This window comes from Corylus avellana, chromosome ca2, assembly GCF_901000735.1.
Source record: "Corylus avellana chromosome ca2, CavTom2PMs-1.0".
Taxonomy (NCBI): domain Eukaryota; kingdom Viridiplantae; phylum Streptophyta; class Magnoliopsida; order Fagales; family Betulaceae; genus Corylus; species Corylus avellana.
Genome location: NC_081542.1, coordinates 4,581,521 through 4,607,724, shown reverse-complemented (window position 1 = coordinate 4,607,724; position 26,204 = coordinate 4,581,521). Strand labels below are relative to the sequence as shown.

Genomic DNA, 26,204 nt, shown 5'->3' with positions numbered 1-26,204 from the left:
TGATATATTTGAAAATGATGATTTGAAAACAAAAAAAATCATGATCACGCTTTCAGTGAAACTACTACTTTATTAAACGTTTAATTGCATTTAAAATCGCTATTTTTTCTATCAGTATATTTTGAAATCTATTAAGGATATAAATCCTTTAGAATAAATGTTGATTTTATATTCCTTAAATCAAGAGATTTAGATAATATTGTTAATCCTGATTTAAGGGATATCTTTGTATTTGAAATATTTCAAATCACATGTAAAGCTACATAAATAGAGCTATATACTCAGATTATAAAATCAAAGAAATATGTAACCTATAATAGCATTCCTAGCAGTTTCCTCGTCATTTTCCCTACATTTAAGGATGCCAACTACTTTTTGCTTATCTATGTCAAAATACACCTCCAATAACTTCTTTTAAACATTATCTATATCATTAAAATATTTATTTTTTTAATTATATTATATATATATATAAGAGGAGAGATGAGAGAAAATTGTGAGAGGAGAGAGGAGAGAGAATAATTTTAATAATCATAAGGATTGCAATAGTAGAACCCAAAACATTGGGTTTCACGATAGCAATCATAATATTTAAGGTTTTAGAGAATTTGCTGTGAGATGTTTTTTGTGATTTTTTTGATATATTCCATAAACTTAATGAACAAAATAGTCTGTTGAGAATGTTCTAAGGGTTTAGTGTGTGGATGTGGGCTATAGCCGAACTACCTGTGTTTCTATATGCTAACAGGCTAATAGCCTAACACCAATGGTTAGATCCTAAATTGCAATTTTTTTTTTTTTCTTTACTTTATTTCTCTCTTCTAATCGTTATCTCTCGATTTTAACATGTTTCAGATAAGAAAACGATCTATGAGGTCCAGCTTAATCTTTGTATCTTTCTCTATTTTCTCGATTTCATATTATTTCGCTTTATATTTATCTTATTATGTGTTTCCATAACATCAATATTCCAAACATGCACTTACTAAATCTACCTTATAAGAAAAATGTTAGGTTTACAAAGTAATATGACACAAAATAATTAAGTTTTTTAAAATTTAAATTTACTTTATTTTTAGTTATATTGTGCAATATCATTTTATAAGCCGAAGATTTCTGGAGTTGTAATTAGCTGACCAAATGATTAAAGGGTGTTTTAAAAACATACGTGCTTGCAATTGACCGACATGTTTGGTGGCAATGACAGAGGAAAAGCCGTACTCCTATTGCTTTTCCTTAATGTACTTTCCATAAATAAGATGTGATTTACAAATCTCCAGCTATGACACAGCTCAGAACCATATATTACTTTTATCCATTTTTGCCATAAATATACTACCTTTGTCGGTAGGGAATTCTCCTTCTCCCACGGGAAAGGCCTTCTTAATTGAGAAGTGTTCGGTCATTCCTCTTATTTTTATCTAAATTCAGGTGATGCAATTAATTTGTATTTTTATATTTAAATACACCATACAATAGTTTTTTTTTTTCTTTATAATATTAATTTTTTGTTTTTATTTTTTTGACAAAATGCAAGTTATTTATGTACCCTTACCTTTTTTTTTGTTATACAATTCAAACATAGTCTCTAATAAAAGGCAGAAAGAAAAGAAATGAGATAAATATTTTTGTATTAAAATAATAGACATATAAGCTAAAGTGTTACCTAATGCATTTGATAGTACTGTAGCTTATATAATCTTTAATGGAAGGTAGGTATCTGTTTCAAGAACCCTAAGCAGTGGATCATCAGTTGCGGAGGGAAGATAATTGATTTGGCTCTAATACCACTTGATGCGGGACGGAAAGATAATAACATAATAAATAAATAAATAGTAGAAAATAAAATAAAATAACGTTGATAGAGTCTCACCGGTCAATAATGAGGTTTTGGTAGAGTTTCACCAATAACAAAAAAAGAGTAATCATGCTTCCAAAAAAACATATTTTTCATTAATTATAATTTGATTACTACAAGGGAATATTGTGCTTAAATAACCTAAGAGACTAAATTCTAACCCTAACTTGACTGAATTTGAGCCAAGCCCATTACAATAACTCTTAAAATATAAATAAAACACCAATCTAAATACAAATAACTTAATTAACTAATAAGACCCAAATAAAATTAAAAGACCAACTTATTTATTCTTCCTTCGAGTGTTGGCTGTACCCGGAGTTGATCCCCCTTGTTTCTCCTGGCACCCTGAGACCGGTTCATTGGTCCCATCTATGGGCTTTGTTCGGCCTATTCGGTATTTGTGTGTCCTAAATGAAATGAATTTTATGGGCTGGTCCTTTGTGTTATCCCAATTTCCAACGAATATCAATTTAATATATATAAATCCAATCTAATTTGAAGGAAACAATTTTTTTTGCTTTTTTTGGGGGGGGTTTCAAATAGTTAATAGTCACAGTTTAAGGTCGTGGAAAGTGGTGGGCTTGCTTAATATACCCAGATCAGCAGTATAGAAAGTGGGCCTTATTGGGTAAGCTTATAGGCCTACATTTTAGTTAAAGACCCACTTTCTTTCCTCACTATGCTCAGCTCCACCCATAGAATTATAGAAAGAAAATACTTCAAGTGAAAATTTTGTAGAGAAATGTTTGCTTTTTTTTTTTTTTTTTTTTGGTTTAATCTCGGACAAAATATGAATGTGTAACACTTCTCAATTCTATTTCAAATCCAATAAGAGAGGATCTTTATTTTATCCCATATTTAACAGCTTTTACTTGCTGAATTTTATATTAAAACATGTCATATTGCGATAGACAACCAATGAAACAATTCTACTCTAATGATAAATTGAGACAATTTACCCCATAAACTATCAAAATAATGATAATGTACCGCCAATTTTAACAAAATGATGAAAATACATTTACTAAAATAAAAATAAAAATATTAAAATTTAATTTTTTTTCAAAAATTTAAGGGTATTTTTGTCTTATTACAAATTATATAGGGGTAATTTCATCATTTTGTTAGCATTTGGGGTACATTGTTATTATTTTGATAGTTTTTGAGGTAAATTGTCGTAATTGACAATTTATAGAGTAAATTATCATTGGAGTGGTAATTTAAAAGGGTTAAACGGACTTTACCTTTTATATATATATATATATAGAGAGAGTATGGTTTTTCTAGATAATCGAAAATGTTTTTCCCTTAACCAAAATTTTTGATAGTATTAAACACCGAAATTTAGGAGAGAGAAAAAACTAAGCACAAATTAAAATATCTTTGTTGCGTAAATTACTAAACTAGGTACACCTTTGCAAGGAAAATGGTCCCACAAAGAGTGAAAGAGGACAACGTTAACAATACGTCGAATCCAGATTGGACGGCCAACCAAACGAACAAAAAAGGCATTTTTTTTTTTTAGAAGCGCAAGGAAGCAACTTTCCTAAATTTAGCCAAAAATATATATATATATATATATATATATATATATGTGCAACTCGTAAAGCTTGTCAACTCGCAGACACCATCAATTCTATTCTTTTTGTTTTGTTTTGTTTTGTTGTGTTTGAATAATTAAATTGTAGGTTGGGTTTGTTAACCTTCTAAAAAATATTTGTTTATATTATTTTTAAAATAAAATACTTTTTTTTTTCAGTATATTTAACATGTGTAATTTATTAAATCACATGTAAATTATATCATATAAAAAAAAAAAAAAACTATAATAGAAAAACAAAAATAAAATTTCAAAACATACTCGTAAATTCTATGATCAAAATCTCTTACAATTTCTTTAAAATTGTAGGTTTTAAAATTATGTGAAATCATACTCATTTTTCATCAAATGACTTGAAAAATACTACCTAAGGGTGGCATGGTACTGAGACAAAAAGAATTTTATTTTCAATATGTTTTTTCTTCACTTTTGAAGAGACACTTAGTAAACCAAAAAAACAGTTTTTTGCTCATTTTTTCTACATAAAAGATGCACGAACCTGATAAAAATATACTCAATTTTCATTAATAACATGTCACATTTTTAATAGATAGCATTTATAATCATACTCGAAGCAAGAAATTTGTAGATTTACATAATTTGAAAATCTACCATGATTTTTTTTTTTTTTTTTTTTAATCATAAGAGATCCTTATCCTAAATTATGTTCTTATGATTTGACAGGCAAATCCCCAAGCCCACACGTAAAGCACAAAGGGCAACCAAGCCTTTAAACAAAAGAAAGGCCGAATGGCCAATGAAGTGAATGAACTAGAAGCCTCTGCTGACGCACTCCAGTGACTCAGAGTCTGGACCATATATGGTTTGGTTTGGTGTACAAAGTTGTAAAACCCAACAAAATATGTGGGGCCATGTCACATTTACCTAACAAATTCACGATAGAAAAGTGTTAGACTTATAAATACATTTTATAAAAAAAATATTTATAATATGATGTAGCACAATATAATTGTGTTTCACAAAAATTTAATTTATCTCATTTTTAATCATATTGTGCCATATCATGTCGTTAAATTTTTTTTTGAAAATTTGTTTATAACTTGTAAGCTTAGTATTCCTCCTCATGATAATCTAGTTTGACGACAAAATCGATTCTAATGTGCACCAACGTTTGCAGCCACGGAAATGTCATCTTTTGTTTTTTTGTCATTTGTCCCATTCAAAATAACGTGCAACTCCAAAACCCAAATCTTGCCAGAATCAATTTATTTATTTATTTATTTTGGTTTCTTGGCATGTTTTTCCATGTTGAAATTGTGCAAAATAATTGTGGAGGCTGCTAAACCCATTTGCAAATATCGCATAGAGATAGAGTTTTATTATTATTATTATTATTATTTTTGATATGTCCGCATAAGAGGAAGAGAATAATTCAAACTAGTGACCTTCACTTCATTAGACATGGTCTTAGCCGATTGTACTACCTCTTAAAGACAATTTGATTATTATTATTATTTGTTCAGTTGCCACTTCTTAAAGCAACAACGTTAGCAAAAGCAAATATCCATAAAAGCAAATTCACATTAAAGTGGTTGAAATAGACTTGAATACGTTTGATACAATGAAATGATGGTTACTTGACAATAAAAATGACTCAATGGGTTTTGCTAAAAATAAAAATAGGTAAAAATAGAATGACTATCATATTCATTCGTTACTTATAAAATATCATTTACTAAAATAAAATTTTAAAAATACTTCTATTTATAAAAATAATACAAAAATAACACCAACAAAGGACACATAGAGGATAGATAATTCAGGGATGGTTGCAACTTGCAACCGCCCTCAAGGTTTGATTGGGATGACGGATAGCTTCTGACTAGACCTTAATGAAAATAAGGAATAATTTTTTGAGGAATAAACCTCTCATGTGGTCATGGCATAAAAGACGGTTTTGCAGCACCCAATAACATGAAGACACATCATATAAAGCAAAAAGAATGCACAAAAAAACTTTACATGCTAATACACTTGATTTTCTGTCTTTCTCTTCTTCTCTCTTCTTCTCTGGGTCACACCGACTAGACTCACGGGTCTCCTTTTTCTAGGCGGCATCCCTCTCTAGCGAATCCTTTAAGGTGATAAAATCTCTAAAGGGTTAATTTTTCTCTTTAGATTTTAGTTTTGAATCAAAAAACGAGTTTTGAGGCATTAGAAATGAGTTTTAAGGCATTAGAAACAAGTTTTGAGGTATTAGAAACGATTTTTGAGGTATTAAAATCTAATTTTGAGGCGAGTTTGCAGAAAAATGTGTCAGAGATGGTGACCCCGGCAAGAATCGAGTCACAGCCAGCGAGACCCACGCCGTGGGTTGTAGGTCTAGCCGATCTCGCCGAAAATGGCTGGTATTGCCAGATTTGTTTGGTTTCTATTTAGATTGAGTGTTTTTGTTCTATTTTAATTTGTTGCATTTTTCTTGAAATGATGATGTATCTCATGCATATTGGGGGTGCCGCTAAATTTTTTTTTGCGTCGTATAAAATATATGCATCCTAAAAAAAAAATTTGGCGTCCTATAAAATATATGCATCCTAAAAAGTTTTCTTTTGCGTCCGCATCCAAAAAATTTGGTAATTCACATAATATATGCATCACAAAAAAATATCTATAAAAATTCATAAATATTAAACAAGTTAAATTTTCAAGTTAAATCACGACCCCGTAAGAGACAATCAAAGTTTATAAACATTAAACAATAACAAAATAAATTGGCATGCAGATATTAAAGTTTATTCAATCATTCAAATTAATATTGAGTTTATTAACGAAACCATTATGCACCATAATGGACAGAAAAGCAACTGCAAGGCTAATAATAATGTTATCTAAACATGTGAACTGTGTAGAAGAGGCAACTTGGGTAAAAGAAAAGAAATATATATTTATTTTTTAGGGTGCTGGTAACTTGGGTAAAAGTATGAGAAAATAATTTTTTTTCTTCAGGGTGCCGTGTCAGTGTGGAACTAGTTTGGAAAAAAGCAATTTTTTTTTTTTTTAAAAAAAAAAAAAAAAAAAAAATCTTCGTGGCACTCCCAAAGCATAATGTGGCTCCGCCACTGGAGGCTAAAAAATGGCTTGTTTATGAACCATCAGAATAGTAGGGCTCGCTTTTTTCAGATATTACTTTTAAAATTATTCAATTGTGCAGAGAAATAATTATTCCTCATTTTAGAGAAATAATGGTTGTGCAATCAAATGACATAATTCCCTTCAAATCTCTAACCGCACATCCCAATTTGTTGCATTATTCCTCATTGTACATGTTTTTTCAATAATTAAATTTTTTTTTTTGAAAAAAAAAACACACACACAGAGACAGATTTATTAAAAAAAAAAAACTGCTTTAGCCCCCACTCCCACTATTTGGCCTACACTATGCAAAGCGCATGCGACATAATTCAACAAATGGCGTCGATGATGAGTCATTGTCAAATTGGTTTCGACACAAAAAGTAATTTTTTTTTTTTTTAAATCACAAAAAGTAATTTAATTCGATCATCACAAATCTACAAAGTTAAAATAAAAGGAAAAGTATGCTATTATTTAGGAAAAGCACCCCACAAATTTTCCAACTTCCCATAAATGATAAAAGACCATAAATCGCCTAAAGTAAACCCCCCCCAAATAAACGGGTAATTGATTTCCCCAACCTCTAAATTAAATCTGTTACAAAGGGTAAGAAGGGAGGTTAGGATCCCCATTCGAATCCCCATGATCTGTTACAGCGGACTAACGGCGAGAGGTCCCGCGCTTTGCCGCGCTAGCTCTCGAAGCCGGGACACGTGCCTTCTTCGGGGCCGTTTGATCCTCGTTCACGTCTATGCCCGCCATCATCCCTGATCCTCCGACCATCTCCGCGAACATCCTTTGTAGGTCCTCAAAACTATCCCCCTATTTTTATTGTTAAAAAGAATATATTACGATGATTACGCATATACCCTTGTGGAATCGAAATAAATACATTGGATTCAGGATAATATTTGAAAAAAGTACCTCGTCTTTCACATTGTTCATCAGAGAGAGCATCTCTTGCATGAAATCACAGAACTCCTGCTCACAAAATTTTAAAAAAATTCAGGGGCAAAGAGGGAAATATACGAAAATAATAATTGAGCACTGATCAAAACAATGATATTTCCAAGGCACCATATTTTACCAAGCCCAACACAATGGCCCCAATCTGAGTGAACCGTGCCCTGGAAAAATCAATTTATAAGACGAAAAAATTACCAAGGCAACGATTTACCGCGCTCAAGACCAAAGGCATCAAAATATACGATGTCGTTCCTTTGGGACCACTACCACTACCGCCGCCGGTACCACCACCAAACTCTTCACGAAACGACATCGTTTGGTACCTAGCCTTGTGCGCAGTAAATCGGCCTTGGCAGGATCAAAGAAAAAACAGTACGGACTTCGTCTTCTTCCTCCAGAGGATCGTAGAGCCCGGCGTCGTACATCAACCGCTTCGACTGATCGGAGAGAACTGTCACAGAGAGGGATAATTAACGGCAGTCAATAACCACGTCAGCACAATGTAACGGAGAACTCGACGGCTGCGTTAAAAAGATTGGGGGGTAGAATCAGAAGATTAGAATGTTACCCGAGTAAGCCTCCTGGATTTGCTGAAACCGCAGCTTCGCCTCCCCCGCCACCCCGGGGTTCCGAGCCCACCTGTCCGGATGCCATTTCTAACAAAACCAAAAATCAAAAATTAAAAAAAGAAAAAAGAAAAAAAGACGGTTTGTCTGTTTTTAAAGAATAACAGGGAAAGCGGAGGAGGAGGCAGGGGGAATAATGGAAACGGCGGCGTTTAGGACTGACCATAGCGAGCTTGCGATAGGCAGTGCGCACATCGGAGGAGGAGGCGTCCTTGCAAATCCCGAGGACGGAATAGTAGCACCAAGATCCGCTTTTAGACCCTCCTTCCCGATCCATCAAACAAAACCCGAATCCGCCAAAGCAAAATATCTCTGGCGCACAAGAAGAACAAGACCACCCGTTCAAACTTCAAACCATAGAGAGAGGAAGGCAACAAAGAATAGGATTATAGGAGACAGATGGGAGTTTTTAAGAGAGAGAGAGAAAAATATCTTGGTTGAGTTGAGGGTGTCAGTCGTCGGTCGTGAGTGGAACGAATATACTTAGGAGGAAACTTCGAGAGATTTCGGCCCCGGAGATCAAAAACACCTTTTATTTCCCCAATGGGACGAAGATATTTTCTCGTCGAAGAACTCAAATAGCCCTGGAATTTGGAGAATTACCACTGTCTGCCCTTGCGTGGATTTTTAGTTTTTTCTTTCGTTTATCGGTTAGGGGCGCTGCTCAATTGGAGCCGAGACCAGTATTGCACGTAAGTCTTAAAATCCGCTTGGCTTTTAAAATTATTAATAAATTTAAGATAAATTATTATTAAATTATGATTTAATAATAATTTTAAAAGACATATAAATTTTTTTAAAAATAATAATAAAATAAAATAGTGGTATTTAACATTACACAATAATTTAATAATAATGTTAAATACCATTATTTTATTTTATTATTAAGAGAGAGGGAGATGTAACTGCAATAGGATATAATCTGTATTATTTGAATTCAAAATACTCTGTAATCTGTAATCTTTATTACTCTGTTTTTTTTTTAGTTTTTGTTTTCTATCCCAACTGTTTAGCTACCCTATGAATTGAAACATTAAGTTGCCAATTCCAATCCTATTTGTTTCCTTAAATCTTACACCTTTTATATACAACAACCTTTCTTAAGAAACGACATTAAAATAGTTGGAATTGCTTCCCAATGCTACAAATTATACACTAATTCTCGAGTAATGCTACAAGTTCCTTTTGTGTTATTTTTGAGTCCCTCTAAGAATAATGTGACCATTAAAATCACTATTGGACTTGTGATTTATTATTATTGAATTTTGATCAAATGGTGATTTTAATAGCCACATAATTCTTAAATGGACACATGAGAAATTTCTAGAATTACTCTTATCCCCCACATGTTTTGATAGTTATAACCAATAACCTAAAGTAGTGATGGGATAAGCTTTCTCATTTTTTTTGGGTTTGAAAGCTCTAGAAAAATCTTACTTTCTACTATTTTAAATAATTTGATCATAATCCTTAGAATGCCAACTATGGACACAAAATATGTTTGACACTCGGTCGCTAAATAGACCATCAAATTATGAGAAACAAATTAAAATTTGAGAGTACCTTAATAGAATAGGATCCCCTCCATTTTAGAGGAACCATTTCATGGTTTAAGGGTTTTTTTTCATCTAATCACATAAAATTTTTAAATAATGTTGCAATATATTCATAATGTGATAACATATACACCATTAGCTATGTAAAATATAATTTAAACTATAAAATAGTTTCTTCCCAAATCTTACTTTAATGGTTTTCATCTTTGAAAGTAGCTTTTATTTATTTTCCCTTACTCTTGCTAGAAATAGAGCCCCCCCCCCCCCCCCTCCCCAAAAAAAAAAAAATCCCATGTATATGTTGACCTAATAGTAGCTTGATTAATTAAATAAAGATACAATATATTAATTTCCAACAATAAAATAGACCATCAATGTTTCACTTCTACTTATCCAACACGATGGCCTTATTAGCACATTGGGTGGCTAACATTTCGGTCTCAAAAGCTGAAATCAACTTGATATGATGTTTAATTCAACAACTTTAATTAAGACGTGATTCTAATCATTTCGATGTAGCTGGATTATTGTATCTTTCTAAAATATGGTCCAATTACAGTAATTAGAAGACGAAAGTAGTCAGTTGCGTAGAAAATGTTGTATCTTTCATCAAATTTGATTGGATATTACACCAGTCTTCGGTTTAGGTACTCATTCTCCAATTAAAATTAGCTTCAAATAACCTATTAAATATTTTAGGTTTGTCATGGATTATACAAGTAACTTCATAAAATTTAGCATTAAGGTAATCAAACCTTTTGTTTTTGCTATTTGAAATGGACAAATTTTTCCTCCAAATTTGTTGAAGAAATTTCTTCCAACTCGGTCCATTAAACTGATATGTGTAAAAAATGCATATTTTTAAAGAGATTGATACGTTGGAGGGTCTTTTAGTGAGCCCATAATATAACGCGATGAGACATCACTCAATCCAAAAGCTTAAGCATACAAGTTTGACTCAAATATTCTATATATTAATTATTTACACTTATGACAACTTTTTAATGTGAGGCTCGAACCTTTCTATACTCACATGTGTATACTCGACAATCTCTCCCTCAAGTGTGAGTCCATTGTTATATTGTTATACTCTCCCTCAAACGGAAGCTTTTTATCAATCTTATGGGCCCTCTCCAAGATCACTTGTGTCCAAGCCTTTGTGTGCTCTGTCATGTGATTTTGCTTTGTAGCATCCTTTAATCTAATCTGAACTGTTCTATTTTAGCACATTCTTTATTCGTTTAGCTATGATATAGACAAATGCAAAGTATTGTTATTGCTTATGTTGAGAACCAAATGGTAGACAATTCCTCTTGAAGAATAGCTGTGTGGCTTCACATGACATTTACTACTTGTAAATTTGAACATTGCAGAAACCATTACAAAATAGGTCATATAAACACTATTTACACATTGATCTACATAATTAAAATTTAAACAAGAAAAAAAAAAAAAAAAAAGTAAAGGAAAGATGCCACACTGCTGCTACTTGTTCCCTTTGCTGCACTTAACAGGTATTTTACAAATTAAGCTTAACAAGTCTAGGATCAACTTAGCTCCTAATGAGAACTTAGTAACCAACCATTCTTTTGGAAGCAACAACCCGCATAATCTTGACAGCAGCCCGAATCTTACACCATGCCGCCTTGGGTTTTCCAGTCCTTGAAAAGACGTCAACATCCGAAGCAAAGAAAACATCATTCCCATGCTCCCATGTAGCAGGAAAACAAGTTGGCGTCTGAACCAGAGAATTGCCATATGCTGCCATATAATCACTTGGGAGAACTGGCAAATCTCCTAAATCGTGCAGTGATTCCTCCACTAAACCGTTTCCTAGCATTATGGGGTGACTGTTTTGTGCTATTGAAGGTTCGTATTGATTTAAACAGAACAACGCTTCTACTTGATCTGCATAGATATACAGTTTTAAGATAAGTGGTGATTTAATAAGAATCATTATATGCTTAAAAACAGCCAGAATGCCTATTGTTTCCCTTTCACAAACCTCAAGTTAATCTATATGCATAATACAAGTCTTTATACCTTGGTGTGTGACTGGGGAGTCAATTTCTGAAACACTAAATGGATGATCTGATAGACTTGCTGGGGGCCTTGGTAAGCTCACAGTTGATAGGTGATTGACCGGGATCCAATCGTTCAAGTGTTTATATGCTTTCTTCTTCGCAGCTTCCACCCAATCCTGCCAATGGAACAAAGAAATGATGAGTTTCTAGCCTAAAGGAATGTTTGGGATATTGACGTTCAATAAGAGCAATGATACTATAATGACCTAGAGAAAAATGCTAATCACATCTGCACTATTACTCTAAAATGACTAATTAATTTAGAGTTTTCCTAAATTTCATTATAAATCCAGTTTCACATAATAACTAGGCAATGTGGGACTTAACACCCATGACTATTTTTATAAACCACCCACTCTATACGGGCTTTTTCTCATCTTCCTAATATGGGATCGGGGTGTTACAAACTCTCTCTTAAATTCCTGACGTTCTCGTCAGGGTCACGTCATGCAGTGCTCCAGTATCACATGACATGGCGTTACAACCTAGCTCTGATAGCACTTGTAACGACCCCAGGAAAAGCGCAAGCCATATCTATACTGTTACTAAAAAAGAACTAGTCAATTTGGAACTTCCCTAGAATGCATTATTAACTAGGCAATGTAGGACTTAACACCCATGACTATCTTTATAAACCAGCCACTCTATATAGACTTCTTCTCATCTTCCTAATATGGGATTGGAGTATTACAGATACAGTTCAGAAATGTTAATTTGGCAAGGATCTCTTTCCAAATAACCAACTCAATAAAGAAAAACAGAAAATGTGAAATTACAATAAGTGATTCACTGAAAAACAGAGAAATTATCTCCAGGATATTATTGCATACCTTCACCAGTGGAGTTAGTTCTTCCACAGAACGATAATTATGGCCATCCAGTGTTGCTGCTACAACCTGGTAGATGGAATTGAACTGGAGGGCACAATTATCTCCATATATGTTGTAAGTATAACGCATACCGTCATCTACATAGCGAGTCTTTGCTTCTTGTATGATTGTCTCCAATCTTTTCCCTGAAAACCTGCCTAGACTCTACATTTCCACAGTAGAAAGTTGGAAGGATTAGCTAATATGATATTGTTGAACTACTTAAAAGTGATGCAGAAACTTTATCCAAATACAGAGCGCCTTACCTTGAGTACTTCGCATTGATTGATTGCACAGGTCCGCAGGAAGTCCCCCACAGTCATAATTCCAGCAGCCATCAACTTCTTATGGTATGCACCATCTCTCCTTATGCTCTTCAAACGCCATATTTCGTCATCCAAGAGCGGATGGGTGTGTTTCTGATTCACTGAACAAAGAGATTTCTCGGTCAGTTATTGAATATAAATTAAATTAAATAATTAAATTCATCCCTCCTATCAGCTGATTTAACAGTCAATCTCATAGGTCTACCAATGGCTTACCTTCTCCACGGCGATCTTTTACCCTGAAGGGGTCACTTGTAGCTTCCCTGATTCTTTCAGCAAAATGTTTTTGCACAACTCTTGCTCCTAACCTGAACCTCTTAGTTCTCATCCAGCTTGAATTATCGGTGAAACTGATTTCACTAATATCACCAGCACCTTCTCTCAGGGACACTATTAGATCTCCAGTTACTAATGGCCTTCTACCCTCCCTTTCACGTGAAATACTGGCGTTGAAATCCTGTTCGGTCCAGTCGTCTTCGTCGTCGAAACGTAAATCATCCTTGAGGGCTACAAGCTCAACCTTGATAGAAGAAAAGGGACCAGAGTTTACTCTAGTCCTGGAACTAGCATCAATCAGTTGAATTTGGATTTGGGAACCATCTTCAGCTCTTATGCTGGCCCCTGTAAATATGGTGGAGGGGAATTTTTGCACAAATTGCAGCTGCAATCTCCTCACTCCAGATGTTCCAGCCTGATTATGTGCGGGTCTGCTACAAAGTTAACACAAAATCAGTGAAAAATCTAATCTTGTAACCCAAACCAAAAAAGAAAAGAAAAGAAGAAGCAGTTTAAAGGTGATACAAAAATACTGCAGAATTATTGGAAGCCTTGAAAAAATAAAACTTGATTTGACCCTGAATTTTCCTGGTAAAGGTATCAGAGAGACAAAGCATGTGTAGAACATAAATGTTCAAGAACACAAACAATCAGGCAAGAGAACAGACCTTGGAGATGGGTGAAGTGATAGCAGTACAACACGTTCCACCTCCTCCCGCACCTATTTGATAAAAGATAAGGACTATAATAAACCCCAGAGGTTTGAAACTGAGAGTGCTTGAATATCTCAATGAATACAGCCATTCATTCAACAACGACATTTTGACAAACAGATGAGTTTCACAAACGTTGGATCTTTTAAGGTATCACATAGATGTGGTTAACATATCCCATACTTAAAATTGGATGAAAATAATCATTAACTAATTAACAGAAACTAATGTAACCAGTTGATCAAGTAACCTGTGCAGCCAAGGAGGTTAAACTGAGAAATTTTACCATGAATAAAGTAAAGCAATTGAAATAACCAAATGAATTTTAAATAGTCAATAATAATCATGAGATCAATCACTAGCTAGCCAACAAAAGCAAACCTTTAATCAAAAGTGTCTTGTACCAGTTGATGGAGTATGGCGACTATAGCCTATGCAACCAAGGAAAGACAAGACTGAGAAATTTTTACCATGTATATATGGGAAATAAAATTAACACAGCCAGGTGACTTCTAAATGGGTCATTGAGATCAAACACTAGTTACCCAACAAAATCAAACCTTTAGTAAAAAAGATTGTCTTGTAGCAGCAACCAAGGAAGCTAAACTGGGAAGCCATACACCATTAGAACAGTAAGAGGAACCAGAGAAAACAAAACAAATAAAAGGGCCAGCGCTTATATATGTTCAGACAATAATAGCTAACAGAGAAAAAACAAATACAAACAGAAAAAAACCGTATGTAAATAGCTAACAGAGAATCAACATACCAGCCGACGAAAGAAATTCTCAAAGAATTTGTCATTCAGGGGATCACGCTCTGTAATCAAGTGCCTAAAACCGCTGCACAAAAACCCACATTCAAAAACCCATAAAAGCATTCAAAAAAGGTAATACAACACAGAATCATACAAAACCTACCATGGATGAAGAAGTGATGGCCTGCACTTCAACATACGAAAACGATCGTAGTCATCCTCTCCACTAAACTGCCTCTTCTCCACCATCCAAAAAGGCTCAACTCAACAATCAACTTCTACAAACACGAGAGTACTCCTCCGAGAAATCCGAAACCAAACTAGCCAACCAACAACTAGAATATCTACGAAAATAAACAAAGATCGACCTCGCTTTTATACGGAATGTACGACGAAGGTTCCGTTCACTTTCAGCTCCATCAAAAACAAGGACGTAATCGTGAAAGTCAACATTATAATTTATATCGTATATTCCATAAAGGTTTAAGGCAACAAGAACCAAGAAGATTTTATTCAACAAATATTCTGAAAGTATCATTAATTTTAGCTTAGAAAGTGGTCGAATGTAGATTCTCACCCTTCGGAATAAATCAACTAACAAGACTAACGGCAATTATTGAAAAGTACATTAAACATAGTATTACTAGAGACAAGTTATTATTGATTTTATCAAGAGAATCTAAAATATGCACCGAGTAAACGCGCGTACGCGTTACACAACTTTCCAAATATTTTCATTTGCGCGTGCCCATTCTTATCCAAACTCTTTAAACTTTAGTCAATTTATTTAAGATAAACGTTATAACTAACCGTCTTGAACTAACCTTTGGATATAATTTTATGTTTTTTAACAAGGACGGATCCAAGAATTAGTTGAGACATTTGCAGTTAGCTCTATGTGGTATTAAATGAACTCAGAAGTTTTGAGGTACGCCAAAAAAACAATTTACTTTTAGCCAAGTTTTGTTAAATAGTGTGACACGTCAAAGCCAATAAATTTGTGACATGTACGTAACCTATTTGAGAGTTGCTTCTATGGGATTGCAGCACAAACCCATCATTTTGTGCCCTCTAACGAGAAATTGACCCCTCAACTTACTACGTACAACTTAAAATAATAATAATAATAAACACACCTGATCACATCCATATATATGGTGGGTTTTTTTTTTTTTTTTTTTATAAGTTGTACTAAGATGATGTGTCAATTTTTCATTGGATGACATAAAATGATGAGTTTGTATTACAATCTCATAAAAGTTATTCTCATCGTATTTAAGACAGCGTCATACTAATAAAATTTATTAAGTTAGTAAACAGAATTTGACTTTGATAAATAAATTATTTTTTTGACATACTCCAGAGACCTCTGAGTTGATTTTGATACCACATGAAATTAATTGTAAATAAGAAAAACTACCATACCTGATTTTGCATTTTAGCTTTACTATTTATTTAATAAAGTGTCATTTATTTATTTTTAATTACTCACTTTTTAAATAAACCCTACTGTTCACTCTCTATTGTTGCACTACTCTATTTATTTAAATATAAAAAGCTAGAATATTCAACTAAATTTGCCAAAGGCCTTTCCAAGTTAGAGAGCTTTTTTGCTATAATACTAATCAAATTAGCTATATATATATATATATTATTGAGCGAGATGACGCCATGCTGATCTAGATGGACAGCTCTAATGTCTGTGATGATTTTCCATTGAGATTCTTCGTAAAGTCTGCGAAATTCAAGTTTAAATTTATTGTCATATATACAAATAAAGCTAAAAAAGAAAAAGTCTGTATATGTTCAGACATGCGTGCAAATAAACATGTGCAAATCATGTAACAACGTTTGAATGGTAGGTTTAAGAATAGTGTTTATAGTCAACAGGCATGTTTCTGTGCAATTTCCGGCATTTGCAAATTTTCAACCCTCCATTTTCCACGAAAATTCGACGAACATCTCTGCAGCCATTGTTACTTGTGCATTACTCTTCCCCAACCCATGGAAAAATGTCAAACTCCAGTAACCGAAGATAGTCTTGTATATCTTTCAAGATTTTTTGTTTTTATTATTTTTATTTTCTGAACATATATGATTCCATATTATTTTATTTCTTAAACCTAATAATAATAATAATAATAATAATAATAATATATCACAAACAACGTATCTAAGGACGGCTAAAAGTTATTATTTTGTTAATACTTTTAGTTGCTATAATATTGAGAGGCGTTACTGTCATCTAGAAGGCGCTACTCTCGAGGATCCGCTAATGTGTAATTGTCGAGTTCACAATTTAAGATTTTGTCATTACGAATCTCTTGCAAGAAGTTGGATTTTTTAAAAGCTTTTTGGGGAGCAATTTTTTCTTTATTTTATTTATACAATTATACCTATGAGCTTGAGCATGAGTAAATGTATTGATGGGGAGATTTTTCAATGGAATTTCTTGGAGAAGAGAGTGAGAAGCAAGTGGAATAGTCTATCTAAGAGGTAAAGTGTGTGTACGTACAATGGTCGATTTTCCTTATGTATGTTGGGTCCTTCCTCTCTCTTCTACATGGACCCAATGATAGGATAGTCGTGCCTTGGTTGGACGTGGTGTTTTGATATTGAACCTATCAACCTGGCGAGATATGTCTCCGATCAAGTGTCATCCATCTGTTAGTAATTAAGGTACAATCTTAGTATTGTAGTGGTGCCGAATTAAACGTCACCTACTACTATTCTTATTTGTCAGGTTGCGAATTGCATACCCTAACTACAATGTAGGGGTTTTTTGACATATTGCTGAGAATGTAAAAAGTAGTTAGGGTGACATGGTGAGATAGCCATCCCTATGAAACCCCTTCTCGGGGTCCTCTTTTTGCGCATGGCCTAATTAATGGGCCTAGCTAGGTTGATATTGATTACACGACACTTGAAGTAAAAGACCTAATAAAAACCCCAAAATTCAAAAGTTTATGACCCGTGAGTTTGATGTGTATTATTGTTCAAGTAGATAACCCTAATCTCTTTTGACTCTCGATCATGTCTTGGGCTATAGGATTAAATATCATTAATGTCAAATTGTCAATTATTTTGAAATCTTTATATGATTGAAAATTGTAAACTAAAGAGTTAAATTTCAAATTCAAGATCTCGACTCTAATGTCAAGTAAAAATTCATAATAAAAGTAAAATATGAAAGAAAGAAAAAAAGGCAAAAATAGAGAAAAAGAGAAAACATAATTTGGGGCGATTCGGCCCGAAAGACTTATGTCTACTATTATAAAGAGCCTAATAGAAGTACATTTTTATTGAATGACTTTGATAATATAGCAATGGAGCCTATTCAAATGACATGATCAGATTTTAATATCATTTGATAAGAAAATAATATCTCTTGTATTTGATAAGGAAAATTTTACTCTTTTTTGTTTTTTTTTCTTGGTGTAAGACTGAGTCAGCTCATACTGAGTTGGCTCAGAAAGTTACGTTCTCTTTTTGTTTTTGCTAATCGATTGACTCGACTCACAAAACTCAGCAGGATGACTTGAATGTTGACTCGACCACCGCGCGTGAAGTCAAGGCAACAAATGTGAAATGGCGAGGTGCCAGAAATGACGGAGACGACACTACGATGAACTGGGCTTACAAAGAGCCGATGACGTGGGCCAAGATGGGCCGATAACAAGGCTGATTATAGGCCAAACTATGTCAATTTGGGTCGATGATCTGATCATGTAATCCAAGAATCTGATAAACGCGTGTGTAGCGCTAGAAAGATGTGCATATGTGGGCTTGGTCAAAATCTGCCGCGGCACGTGAAGCACATGGAATGAAGAACAGTAATTTCAAAATCCTTTCTCATCTAAAAAATCTTGAGAAAAGTAATTGCTTCAAACAAAAAAAAAAACGTGTTCAAATAGTTTTAAGCAATATGGATAGTCCTATTATTATTATTATTATTATTTTTTCTAATTGAATAAGGAATAAAAGATTACAGAAGAGGATCTTTCTCATTCCTGATCTTAATGGAAGAGAGAATAAGAGATCCCGTGAGAATGCTTCAAAAAATAAGATTGAAAGCAGCCCATTTAGCTAGAATATGTGCACGAAAATTGGCACATCGATAAACTTTCACAGCATTCCAACTTTGAAAGGGTTTATTTTCCCCAACAGATGATCCTAAATCATGAATGGAGTACGAAACTACTATAGGTAGAGGGTCAGGGGTAAAAAACAAAAAAATGCTGCTAAGAATTAGTTGACTGAAAAAAAAAAAAATGGTTAAATGCATTTCCAATACATGTACTTTGCGCCAGAATCAAATAGCTACTTCGGTTTTTAAAAATATTACAAATAATTCCTATGATGAGCAAATAAACACACTTGGTTCTTTGGTCATCATTCTATTATTTTTTTACGGAGCTCTACGTCACTCTTACACCTGGACTATTGGTACATGTAGTTTCAAGGCGACACATGGCGTGGTACTTGTGTTTTTGAGTGCCATGTCAAATTAAAAAATATTTTAAAAAATATGTAACAAAAAAAATAAAAACCTAAAATCACAAATTATTAAAAAATAAATAAAAATTATGGGGAGTTGGGGGTAGCTGGCCACCCCATTTTGGCTATAGGGGGTAGCCGACCACCCGCATTTTAGTTAGGAGTGGCAATGGGCAGTCAAGGGGTCGCCAAACCACCCCATGACCTATGGGAGTAGTTTCAGTCACCCCCAACTTGCAAAATTGGGGTGGCCGAACCACTCCCAATGGCCAAATAAAATAAAATAAATGAAGGGTTTGCTTTGAGATTTTGGGAGTGGCCGAAATCAACCCCAGACAGTTAAGCCAAACGGAAGTTGCCGAGCCATCCTCAAAGATATTTATTCTTTATATATAATTAATTAGATATTATCAAATTTCAAAGAATTCTAAAATCCCTGTTCCCGGCTATGGCAAATGTCGCCTTTAAAACATAAACGTTCCCCCTCTTAACCTCTATTGTCAAAGGATGTTACTAAAAACTGATGACAAATCGAAAGTCACAGAAACAATGATTACGACTCTCGACTCTATTAAACGACACTTTCAGCTAAAAGACGACACACTCCTTCGACTCTATAAAATTCTCACATAACGGGTCTTTATAATAATATGGCGTTACACAAAGAAAGCCGACTTTCTCGCCGCGATAACTATAAAGCTGCCACTACAACATTTTAACAAGAAGTAGTCTGAACCTTCAGGCTTCAACCTTCTTCTGGGAGCATTTCAATTCCTGTTGAAATTGCTATCATACCTTTACCTTCTGAGCGCGACATTCGATGAGTTTGATCCAGAACCAAGACATGGGCGCCAGTCTTCCACCTTCACCAACCTCGTCTTCGTCCTCCTCCCTCTTTGCTGCCGTAGACATGGGCACCAACTCCTTCAAGCTCCTCATTGTCCATGCCAACACATCCGGCAAATTCCTCACTCTCAGCCACCTCAAAGAATCCGTCGTCCTCGGCCTCAGCTCCGCCCCAACAACCCCACTTGCCCTCCAAACCCTCCAAGGCTTCCAAGCAATCTTATCCTCTCACCATGTCATTCCCAACCATACTCGCTGTGTTGCCACTGCAGCAACACGCGAGGCAGCTAATAGAAATGAGTTTGTTCGGTGTGTCAAGGAAAAGACTGGTCTTGAAGTTGAGGTGTTGTCAGGTGAGGAGGAAGCCCGGCTTGTGTACCTGGGTGTGCTTCAATTCCTGTCAGTTTTTGGGAAATCGGTGGTGGTTATAGATATTGGAGGTGGGTCTACTGAGTTCGTTGTTGGGAAGGAAGGGAAAGTTAGTTTTGGGGCTTCATTGAAGTTGGGGCATGTGAATTTGACTGACAAGTTTGTGAAACATGGCCTTGTTGGGCAAATGAGGGAGTATGTTAGATTAGTTATACGAGAATCTGGGGTGGTAGAGAAAATCAAGGAGTGTGGATTTGAGATGGTAGTTGGGTGTTCTGGTACGGTTCGTGCAATTGAGAAGGCTGTGTTTTATGGTTACGCGAAAAGTGATGTGTTTGAGAATGATAATGAGGTTTTCTCTGGGGAGTGCAAGAGGGATTGGGCTTGGAGGTTTACTAGAGAGGAATTGAGGGGTGTGGTTGAGAGGGTATGTGAGGGAGGGGAGAAAGAGAAGGTGAGGAGAGAGGGGATGTTTAAGAGTCGGTCAGAGTTTATAGTGGCGGGGGCGGTGTTGTTGGAGGAAATATTTGAGGTGATTGGGATTAAGGAAATGGAAGTTTCTGGATATGCATTGGGGGAGGGTGTTATTGCTGAGAGTTTAGCAAAGGTGTATGGTGGCTATGATTTGAATGCCAATGCAAGGTGGAGGTCTGTTGTGTGGCTTGCTACAAGGTTTAATAGCAAGAAGAGGATGAGAGCTGCTGCTCAGTGTGCTGGGATTGCAAAGGTATATTGAACTTCTTGGTTTTGATTCATTTTGATGTTACTTGCTGAAATTTCATGTTATACCTGGTTTAATAGATTCATCGAATGTGTGATTGTATTCACATTGCAGTTTGGATTTGATTTCCAATTCAAGAAGCTGGGCCTAATGAGAAACAAAACATTTCCCTTCGATATGTTTCTTCATGCACATTATGACAATGGTTTCCTATGATTTCTGATTTAATGGTTATTACAGGAGATTTTCGAAGGCTTAAGAAAATATGAACAGGTTGCCGCCTCCTTGGATGAGATGGATTTTGAATATCTTGAAGCTGCCTGTTTGCTTCACAATATTGGCCTTTTCACTGGCAAAAAGGGTTACCATAAGCAGACTTATCGTGTAATCATGGTTTGTGTTTTCATTCTTTGTCTAGTTTGTGTTCCTTGATTGAATGCTTTTTATATAATCCAAGATATCTTGAATATATGCAGAATGTTAGGCTATATTTGACTATTAAAGTGTGATATGCTTTATGTTCTTTTAAAGTTGGAAAGAAAAAATTTCATCATCTCTAGAACTTTTCAGTATCTTGCGTTGCGTTAATAAAACATTCTCCTGTTTCTTAATTTTTGATCCTGTCGATGTTCTCTATAGGATGGTGGTCTTCAAGGTTATAATACTGAGGAGGTCAAGGTATGTCATCCATCTACTAATTCTGCTCTATCCTTAATGATTAGTATTATAAATTTGCTCTCTGCTGCCCCTGGAGCCTTGTTTCAGGTGATTAGGGGTGGGATTGGAACTTGGAATAGGTCTATGTTCATAAATTCTTGACCATTTAGGTGTGTCCATAAGGTATAAGTAGACTCTTATGCTGGTTATGATCTGGTACATCTGCAGTTAATAGCGTTACTCACAAGATATCACCGGAAGAAATTTCCAAAATCTGATCATGCTTCTTTAAAGGAATTCTCTAAAGAGGTAGCTTACTCTGTACCATATGCATTCCATTAACTTGGTTTTTTATTAGTTATATGGAGAAAAGAACTGTTCTACATCAATTTATACCTATTTTCTTCTATTATTTTCAGGAAAAGCAGAAATTCAGATCTCTTTGCGCAATTATACGTGTTTCTGTAGCATTGCAACAGCATCAATGTGTAAACATTCAAAAAATGACTTTTTCACATTCTCATGGAGGTTTCAAACTGGTATATTTCAAACTTTGTATTTGCTAGTTACTCAATCTGCTTTGTTGCCTTATCATTTTTTTTTTTCGTTCAAAAGAAAAGATAAAAACAAAAGTTATGGAAAAGGAGGTCTTTACATTCATGGAGGCACAGTAACTAGTCTGGGAAAAGAGAAACCAAAACTATCCCAAAACAAATATTGGCCTATATACAAGAGGTTCTTAGAGTAAAAGTCATCGCAGATTTCTTGTGAATCGTGGCACTAAGCCAACCCATTGGTCACAAGATTGGCTTCTCTATATGGCAAAAAGATGTTCGGACATTAGGGATATTTGCTGCCAAATACAAACTGTCATGGAGTAACACCCTTAGAACTCTGGTCTTGATGCTCTTCCCCTGGAAGGCACGGAGCCAAATTTCAGAATCAGACTCTAAAATAAGTGAGAGAGGTTCAATGATTATGCATTGGCATTATTTGAGATATTGAGCGAGACTGATAGGTTGATTGCAGAATAAAGCTTGATTGTGTGCAAGCCAAATGACTCAATACAAGAATGGGCATATTAATATGATTTTATAGTACTGGTGCTGAATCATAGGAGTTGAGCATTCTTTGGGAAAGTGTTTTAGATAAAGAAAGAGTAAGGTGATATTCAGATGCAAGTGAAGGGATATTGAACTTTTGCCATATATTTTTACAAGATAGGCAAGAGCAAATAACATGATTAGTCTTTTACTGGGTAATTGCTTAAGGAACAAGCTGTCAAAGGAATAATATTTTTAATAGCCAAAGTTTTACTAACAGGAAGCTCGTTGTGAGTTAGCAGCCATAGGAAGTGTGTATATATACTTTCCAAATAGAAGGCATCCACAGGAGGTGAGGGCCTATGAAGTTGTGACATTTTGAGGAAGGAGCCACTCATAGGCTGTTTTAACAGAAAATTCCCCTGTTTTTGAATGGCTCTTGATGAGTTTGATCAGGAGCATTGTGAAGGGGAACAGGAATTGATTTATCGTTTCTTAAATATGATTTGAAAAATGCCATGATAGGTTGAAGGTTCCATGTTTTCCTTGTTTCCCTTGAAGCTCATGCAGTGAGCTGTTTTGCTGTTCTTCGAAATCACCATTTGGAACATAATTAGTGGATAAATTTAATCTGGGTTTTGAATGCAAGCCAATTGTCCCGTAAATTTTATGTTATGGAGTGTTTACTGTTAGTACAAGTTGACAACATGATGTGAAGCAAGGTTTTCATCATAATGACTTTTATTTAAGAACCACAGAGTAGAGGCAAGATAATAACATTGATGGCGACATCAAGAGATTCGCCACAGGCCAGCTTTGGCTAACTGCTTGCTTAGCAAAATGTGCTTGCAAAAGCTGCATAAGTTTATTTAATTTTACTGCTGCTCAAGGCAACTAACTTACGAAATTGGCATTAACCCGGGGGTTGTCTACAGGAAAGCAGTGTTCTAAATGATCAAAATCTGCTGCCTACTACCATACAACCTTTAATTGGGGACAGTTTTCCAGAAGTAAGACAAGAGTTAGAAAACTTTAAAAAGGTAAATTTTCTTGTGTTCCTTATATTTTGTTTGTTAATATGAGTTAAATTGCAAAGTTTATTTCTGTAACCATCAATGTTATTATGTTTAGGTATTTCTGCAAGAATTGTCAGTAGTAGTTCATTCAAGCACTTCAGAATCATCGCAGCCATAAGAATACTTGTGCAGGAGGCATCTATTACTCTCAATCTGCTGCTAAACATGATACAACCTATAGAGAAGATCCCATTGATGATTCAATGTTTTCGTCTTAAAAATAAGCTGTAGCTGGTATGTAGGACCTATTTTTCTTCACATGATGCAATTCTTATGGTTGATTTGATGACATTAATAGTTATTCATGTGATTGTACACTGTGCATCTTAATTGAGATTATGCAGACTTTTGAACTGTGGAAGAATAGTTTTGTTGTTAGTAGGAGCACTTCAGCGGACGCCGGGCTGAGAGATATTGGAAACAAATATCAGCATGAATATCAAGTGGGTTTGTGGCCCAAGTGGCGTGGATCAAGTGAAGGAAAGCAAGAACTTAATAAATTGAAGACATAATGCACGTGTGAGTATTTATTTTAGACTCCCGAACATGCAACATAATTGTAGCTGCTTTGGTCTTCTTTTAATTGTCAAGAAAGCATGAAACATGGAACTTTGTGTCTTGAATACATGTTACATTTAATTTGGATTCTGAGGTAGAGAACTTTCTCGTCAAGGGCTCAAACTAAGCCAAATAATTTTGTTTGGCATAGGCTTCGTTTGTTAATGTTTTTTAAATGGTGTTTTTTTTTTTTTGAAAGAGCGTTTTTGATGTAACCTAAAGGTGATAGTAGTTTTGAGTATTTTGGGTTGTTTGTTAATGTTTTTGTTTTGAAAAGGGAAAACAGAAAGGGAAAAGTATTATCAAACAAAGTTTAACCCTGTGGTACCATTATGACATGAATGTGATTATGACCGGTACCGGATTACATGACACGTATGATTCACGAATAGCACGACAAACCACACAACACAGTGTGGGCTATCAGTCAAGTGACCTTCACCAAATTGTACGCCCAAGGTGATGGTCTTTTGTTCCGCTATTATGGTCCACTGATCAAGGATATCCTACTGCATGCAGCTCTCTTGAGGCTACAGGATTGAGCTCATGAGGTACTTCGGGACGTGCCAACTTGCGCCGCGCAGGGTTTAAGAAATACAAAAATAACCCAAGGGGTAAAACAAGTTTCAATAAGAAATATATTTATTTCCAAAAAAAAAAAAAAAAGGAAGTAAGTCTTAAATGCTTTAAGGTTCTTTCTTTATAATTAGATTGCTTTCCATGTAACTATCTATGAATTTCTCTCATGATTACTCTCAAAGAAATGTTATGGTATGATTGTAATATCATTTGGACACAGAATTTTTAGCTAATGTTTTACCATATGATTTATCTCATGTTTATGTTTACTTACTAAGTCGTGGAACTCACCCATTTCACCTATAAACCCCATTTACAGACCCGTGACCCTGTGACCGTTGGCACTTCTTATCATCACCCTCTTGCCCAGCATCCCTCTAATGAGTTGCCTGGATTGATGACCCAGAGATTTGGCCTTCCATGAAGATGCCTGAGCTTACATTTGTTTCGATTAGTGGTGCTTAGCCGAAGACTCCATTTGAGATGTGTACAACTTTTGGGATCCCCCATGGGCAGCATAGTTTCTTTTCTTTGGGCCCTTAGATTTTTTGATTATATTTGAATCTCCGGCCACTTTTGTATCATATATGATAAATATACCCAGTGGTTGTATAATTGCGTGACAGCATATCATCTACAATTTAATGACAAAGTAGCACACTTTTTTCAGTGATTTTATTGCTCTTCCATTCTTCAGCACTTTTTGACTGCCATTGTGTTTGCAAATTGCAGAAGAGAAATAGGATTAGAGTACTTTCTTTAGTTACTTGTACCAACAGTAGAAAGTAAAAAATGATTTAGAAAGTGATCAAATGTTGTGGATAATAATTAAAATTAATTTTCCATGGTCAATAGTAATGTTTGAGAACTTTGATGCTCATGCTGAATTAACTGGTCTTCAGATCTGTAGAATCAAGATTTAAGCACTAATCTATTGTTATTCGGAAAATCTAAATGCAATATAGAGCATTTCTAGCAGATTCTCTAAATGACTATGATAATTATATTTAGCTATTATCGGCCCTTTTTCATTCCCATAAATTATTCTAAAAATCTTGCTACATATGAAAGTTCATTTCCTGTCTCCCCGACGACTCCTCTCTCATTCTCCTTCCTTAAAAAACAATAAAA

General features: G+C 34.8%; 3 protein-coding genes across 9 annotated transcripts; 1 reads left to right on the top strand and 2 right to left on the bottom strand.

Annotated features, from left to right (window-relative positions):
- Window positions 1-7,005: 7,005 nt before the first annotated feature.
- LOC132171224 (uncharacterized) lies at window positions 7,006-8,665 on the bottom strand. Its single transcript, XM_059582488.1, has 5 exons — window positions 8,310-8,665; window positions 8,089-8,176; window positions 7,901-7,971; window positions 7,479-7,535; window positions 7,006-7,376 (listed from the first exon to the last, which is right to left on the bottom strand). Exons 1-5 carry the CDS (start codon window positions 8,421-8,423, stop codon window positions 7,215-7,217), a joined length of 492 nt encoding a protein of 163 aa, XP_059438471.1. The 5' UTR covers window positions 8,424-8,665; the 3' UTR covers window positions 7,006-7,214.
- A 2,356-nt stretch (window positions 8,666-11,021) lies between these two features.
- LOC132171083 (calmodulin-binding protein 60 B-like) lies at window positions 11,022-15,255 on the bottom strand. 3 transcript variants are annotated; one of them, XM_059582300.1, is made up of 8 exons: window positions 14,891-15,255; window positions 14,740-14,812; window positions 13,926-13,978; window positions 13,198-13,691; window positions 12,922-13,082; window positions 12,617-12,820; window positions 11,746-11,902; window positions 11,022-11,610 (listed from the first exon to the last, which is right to left on the bottom strand). In XM_059582300.1, exons 1-8 carry the CDS (start codon window positions 14,974-14,976, stop codon window positions 11,273-11,275), a joined length of 1,566 nt encoding a protein of 521 aa, XP_059438283.1. In that variant the 5' UTR covers window positions 14,977-15,255; the 3' UTR covers window positions 11,022-11,272. The 3 variants fall into 3 exon arrangements, with proteins under 3 accessions (XP_059438283.1, XP_059438284.1, XP_059438285.1); XM_059582301.1 differs by having other exon boundaries at window positions 13,198-13,688; XM_059582302.1 differs by lacking the exon at window positions 13,926-13,978 and having other exon boundaries at window positions 14,891-14,983.
- A 4,713-nt stretch (window positions 15,256-19,968) lies between these two features.
- LOC132172586 (uncharacterized) lies at window positions 19,969-25,735 on the top strand. Of its 5 annotated transcripts, none has more exons than XR_009439162.1 (9): window positions 19,969-21,166; window positions 21,401-21,553; window positions 21,800-21,838; window positions 22,046-22,126; window positions 22,237-22,356; window positions 23,796-23,900; window positions 23,992-24,170; window positions 24,304-24,455; window positions 25,393-25,735. XR_009439162.1 is itself a non-coding variant. In XM_059584111.1 (7 exons), the coding sequence occupies exons 1-7, from the start codon at window positions 20,045-20,047 to the stop codon at window positions 24,052-24,054; spliced, it is 1,683 nt and encodes a 560-aa protein (XP_059440094.1). In that variant the 5' UTR covers window positions 19,969-20,044; the 3' UTR covers window positions 24,055-25,133. The 5 variants fall into 5 exon arrangements, 1 of the variants encoding a protein (XP_059440094.1); XR_009439161.1 differs by having other exon boundaries at window positions 24,281-24,455; XR_009439163.1 differs by having other exon boundaries at window positions 24,272-24,455.
- The last annotated feature ends 469 nt before the right edge of the window (window positions 25,736-26,204 follow it).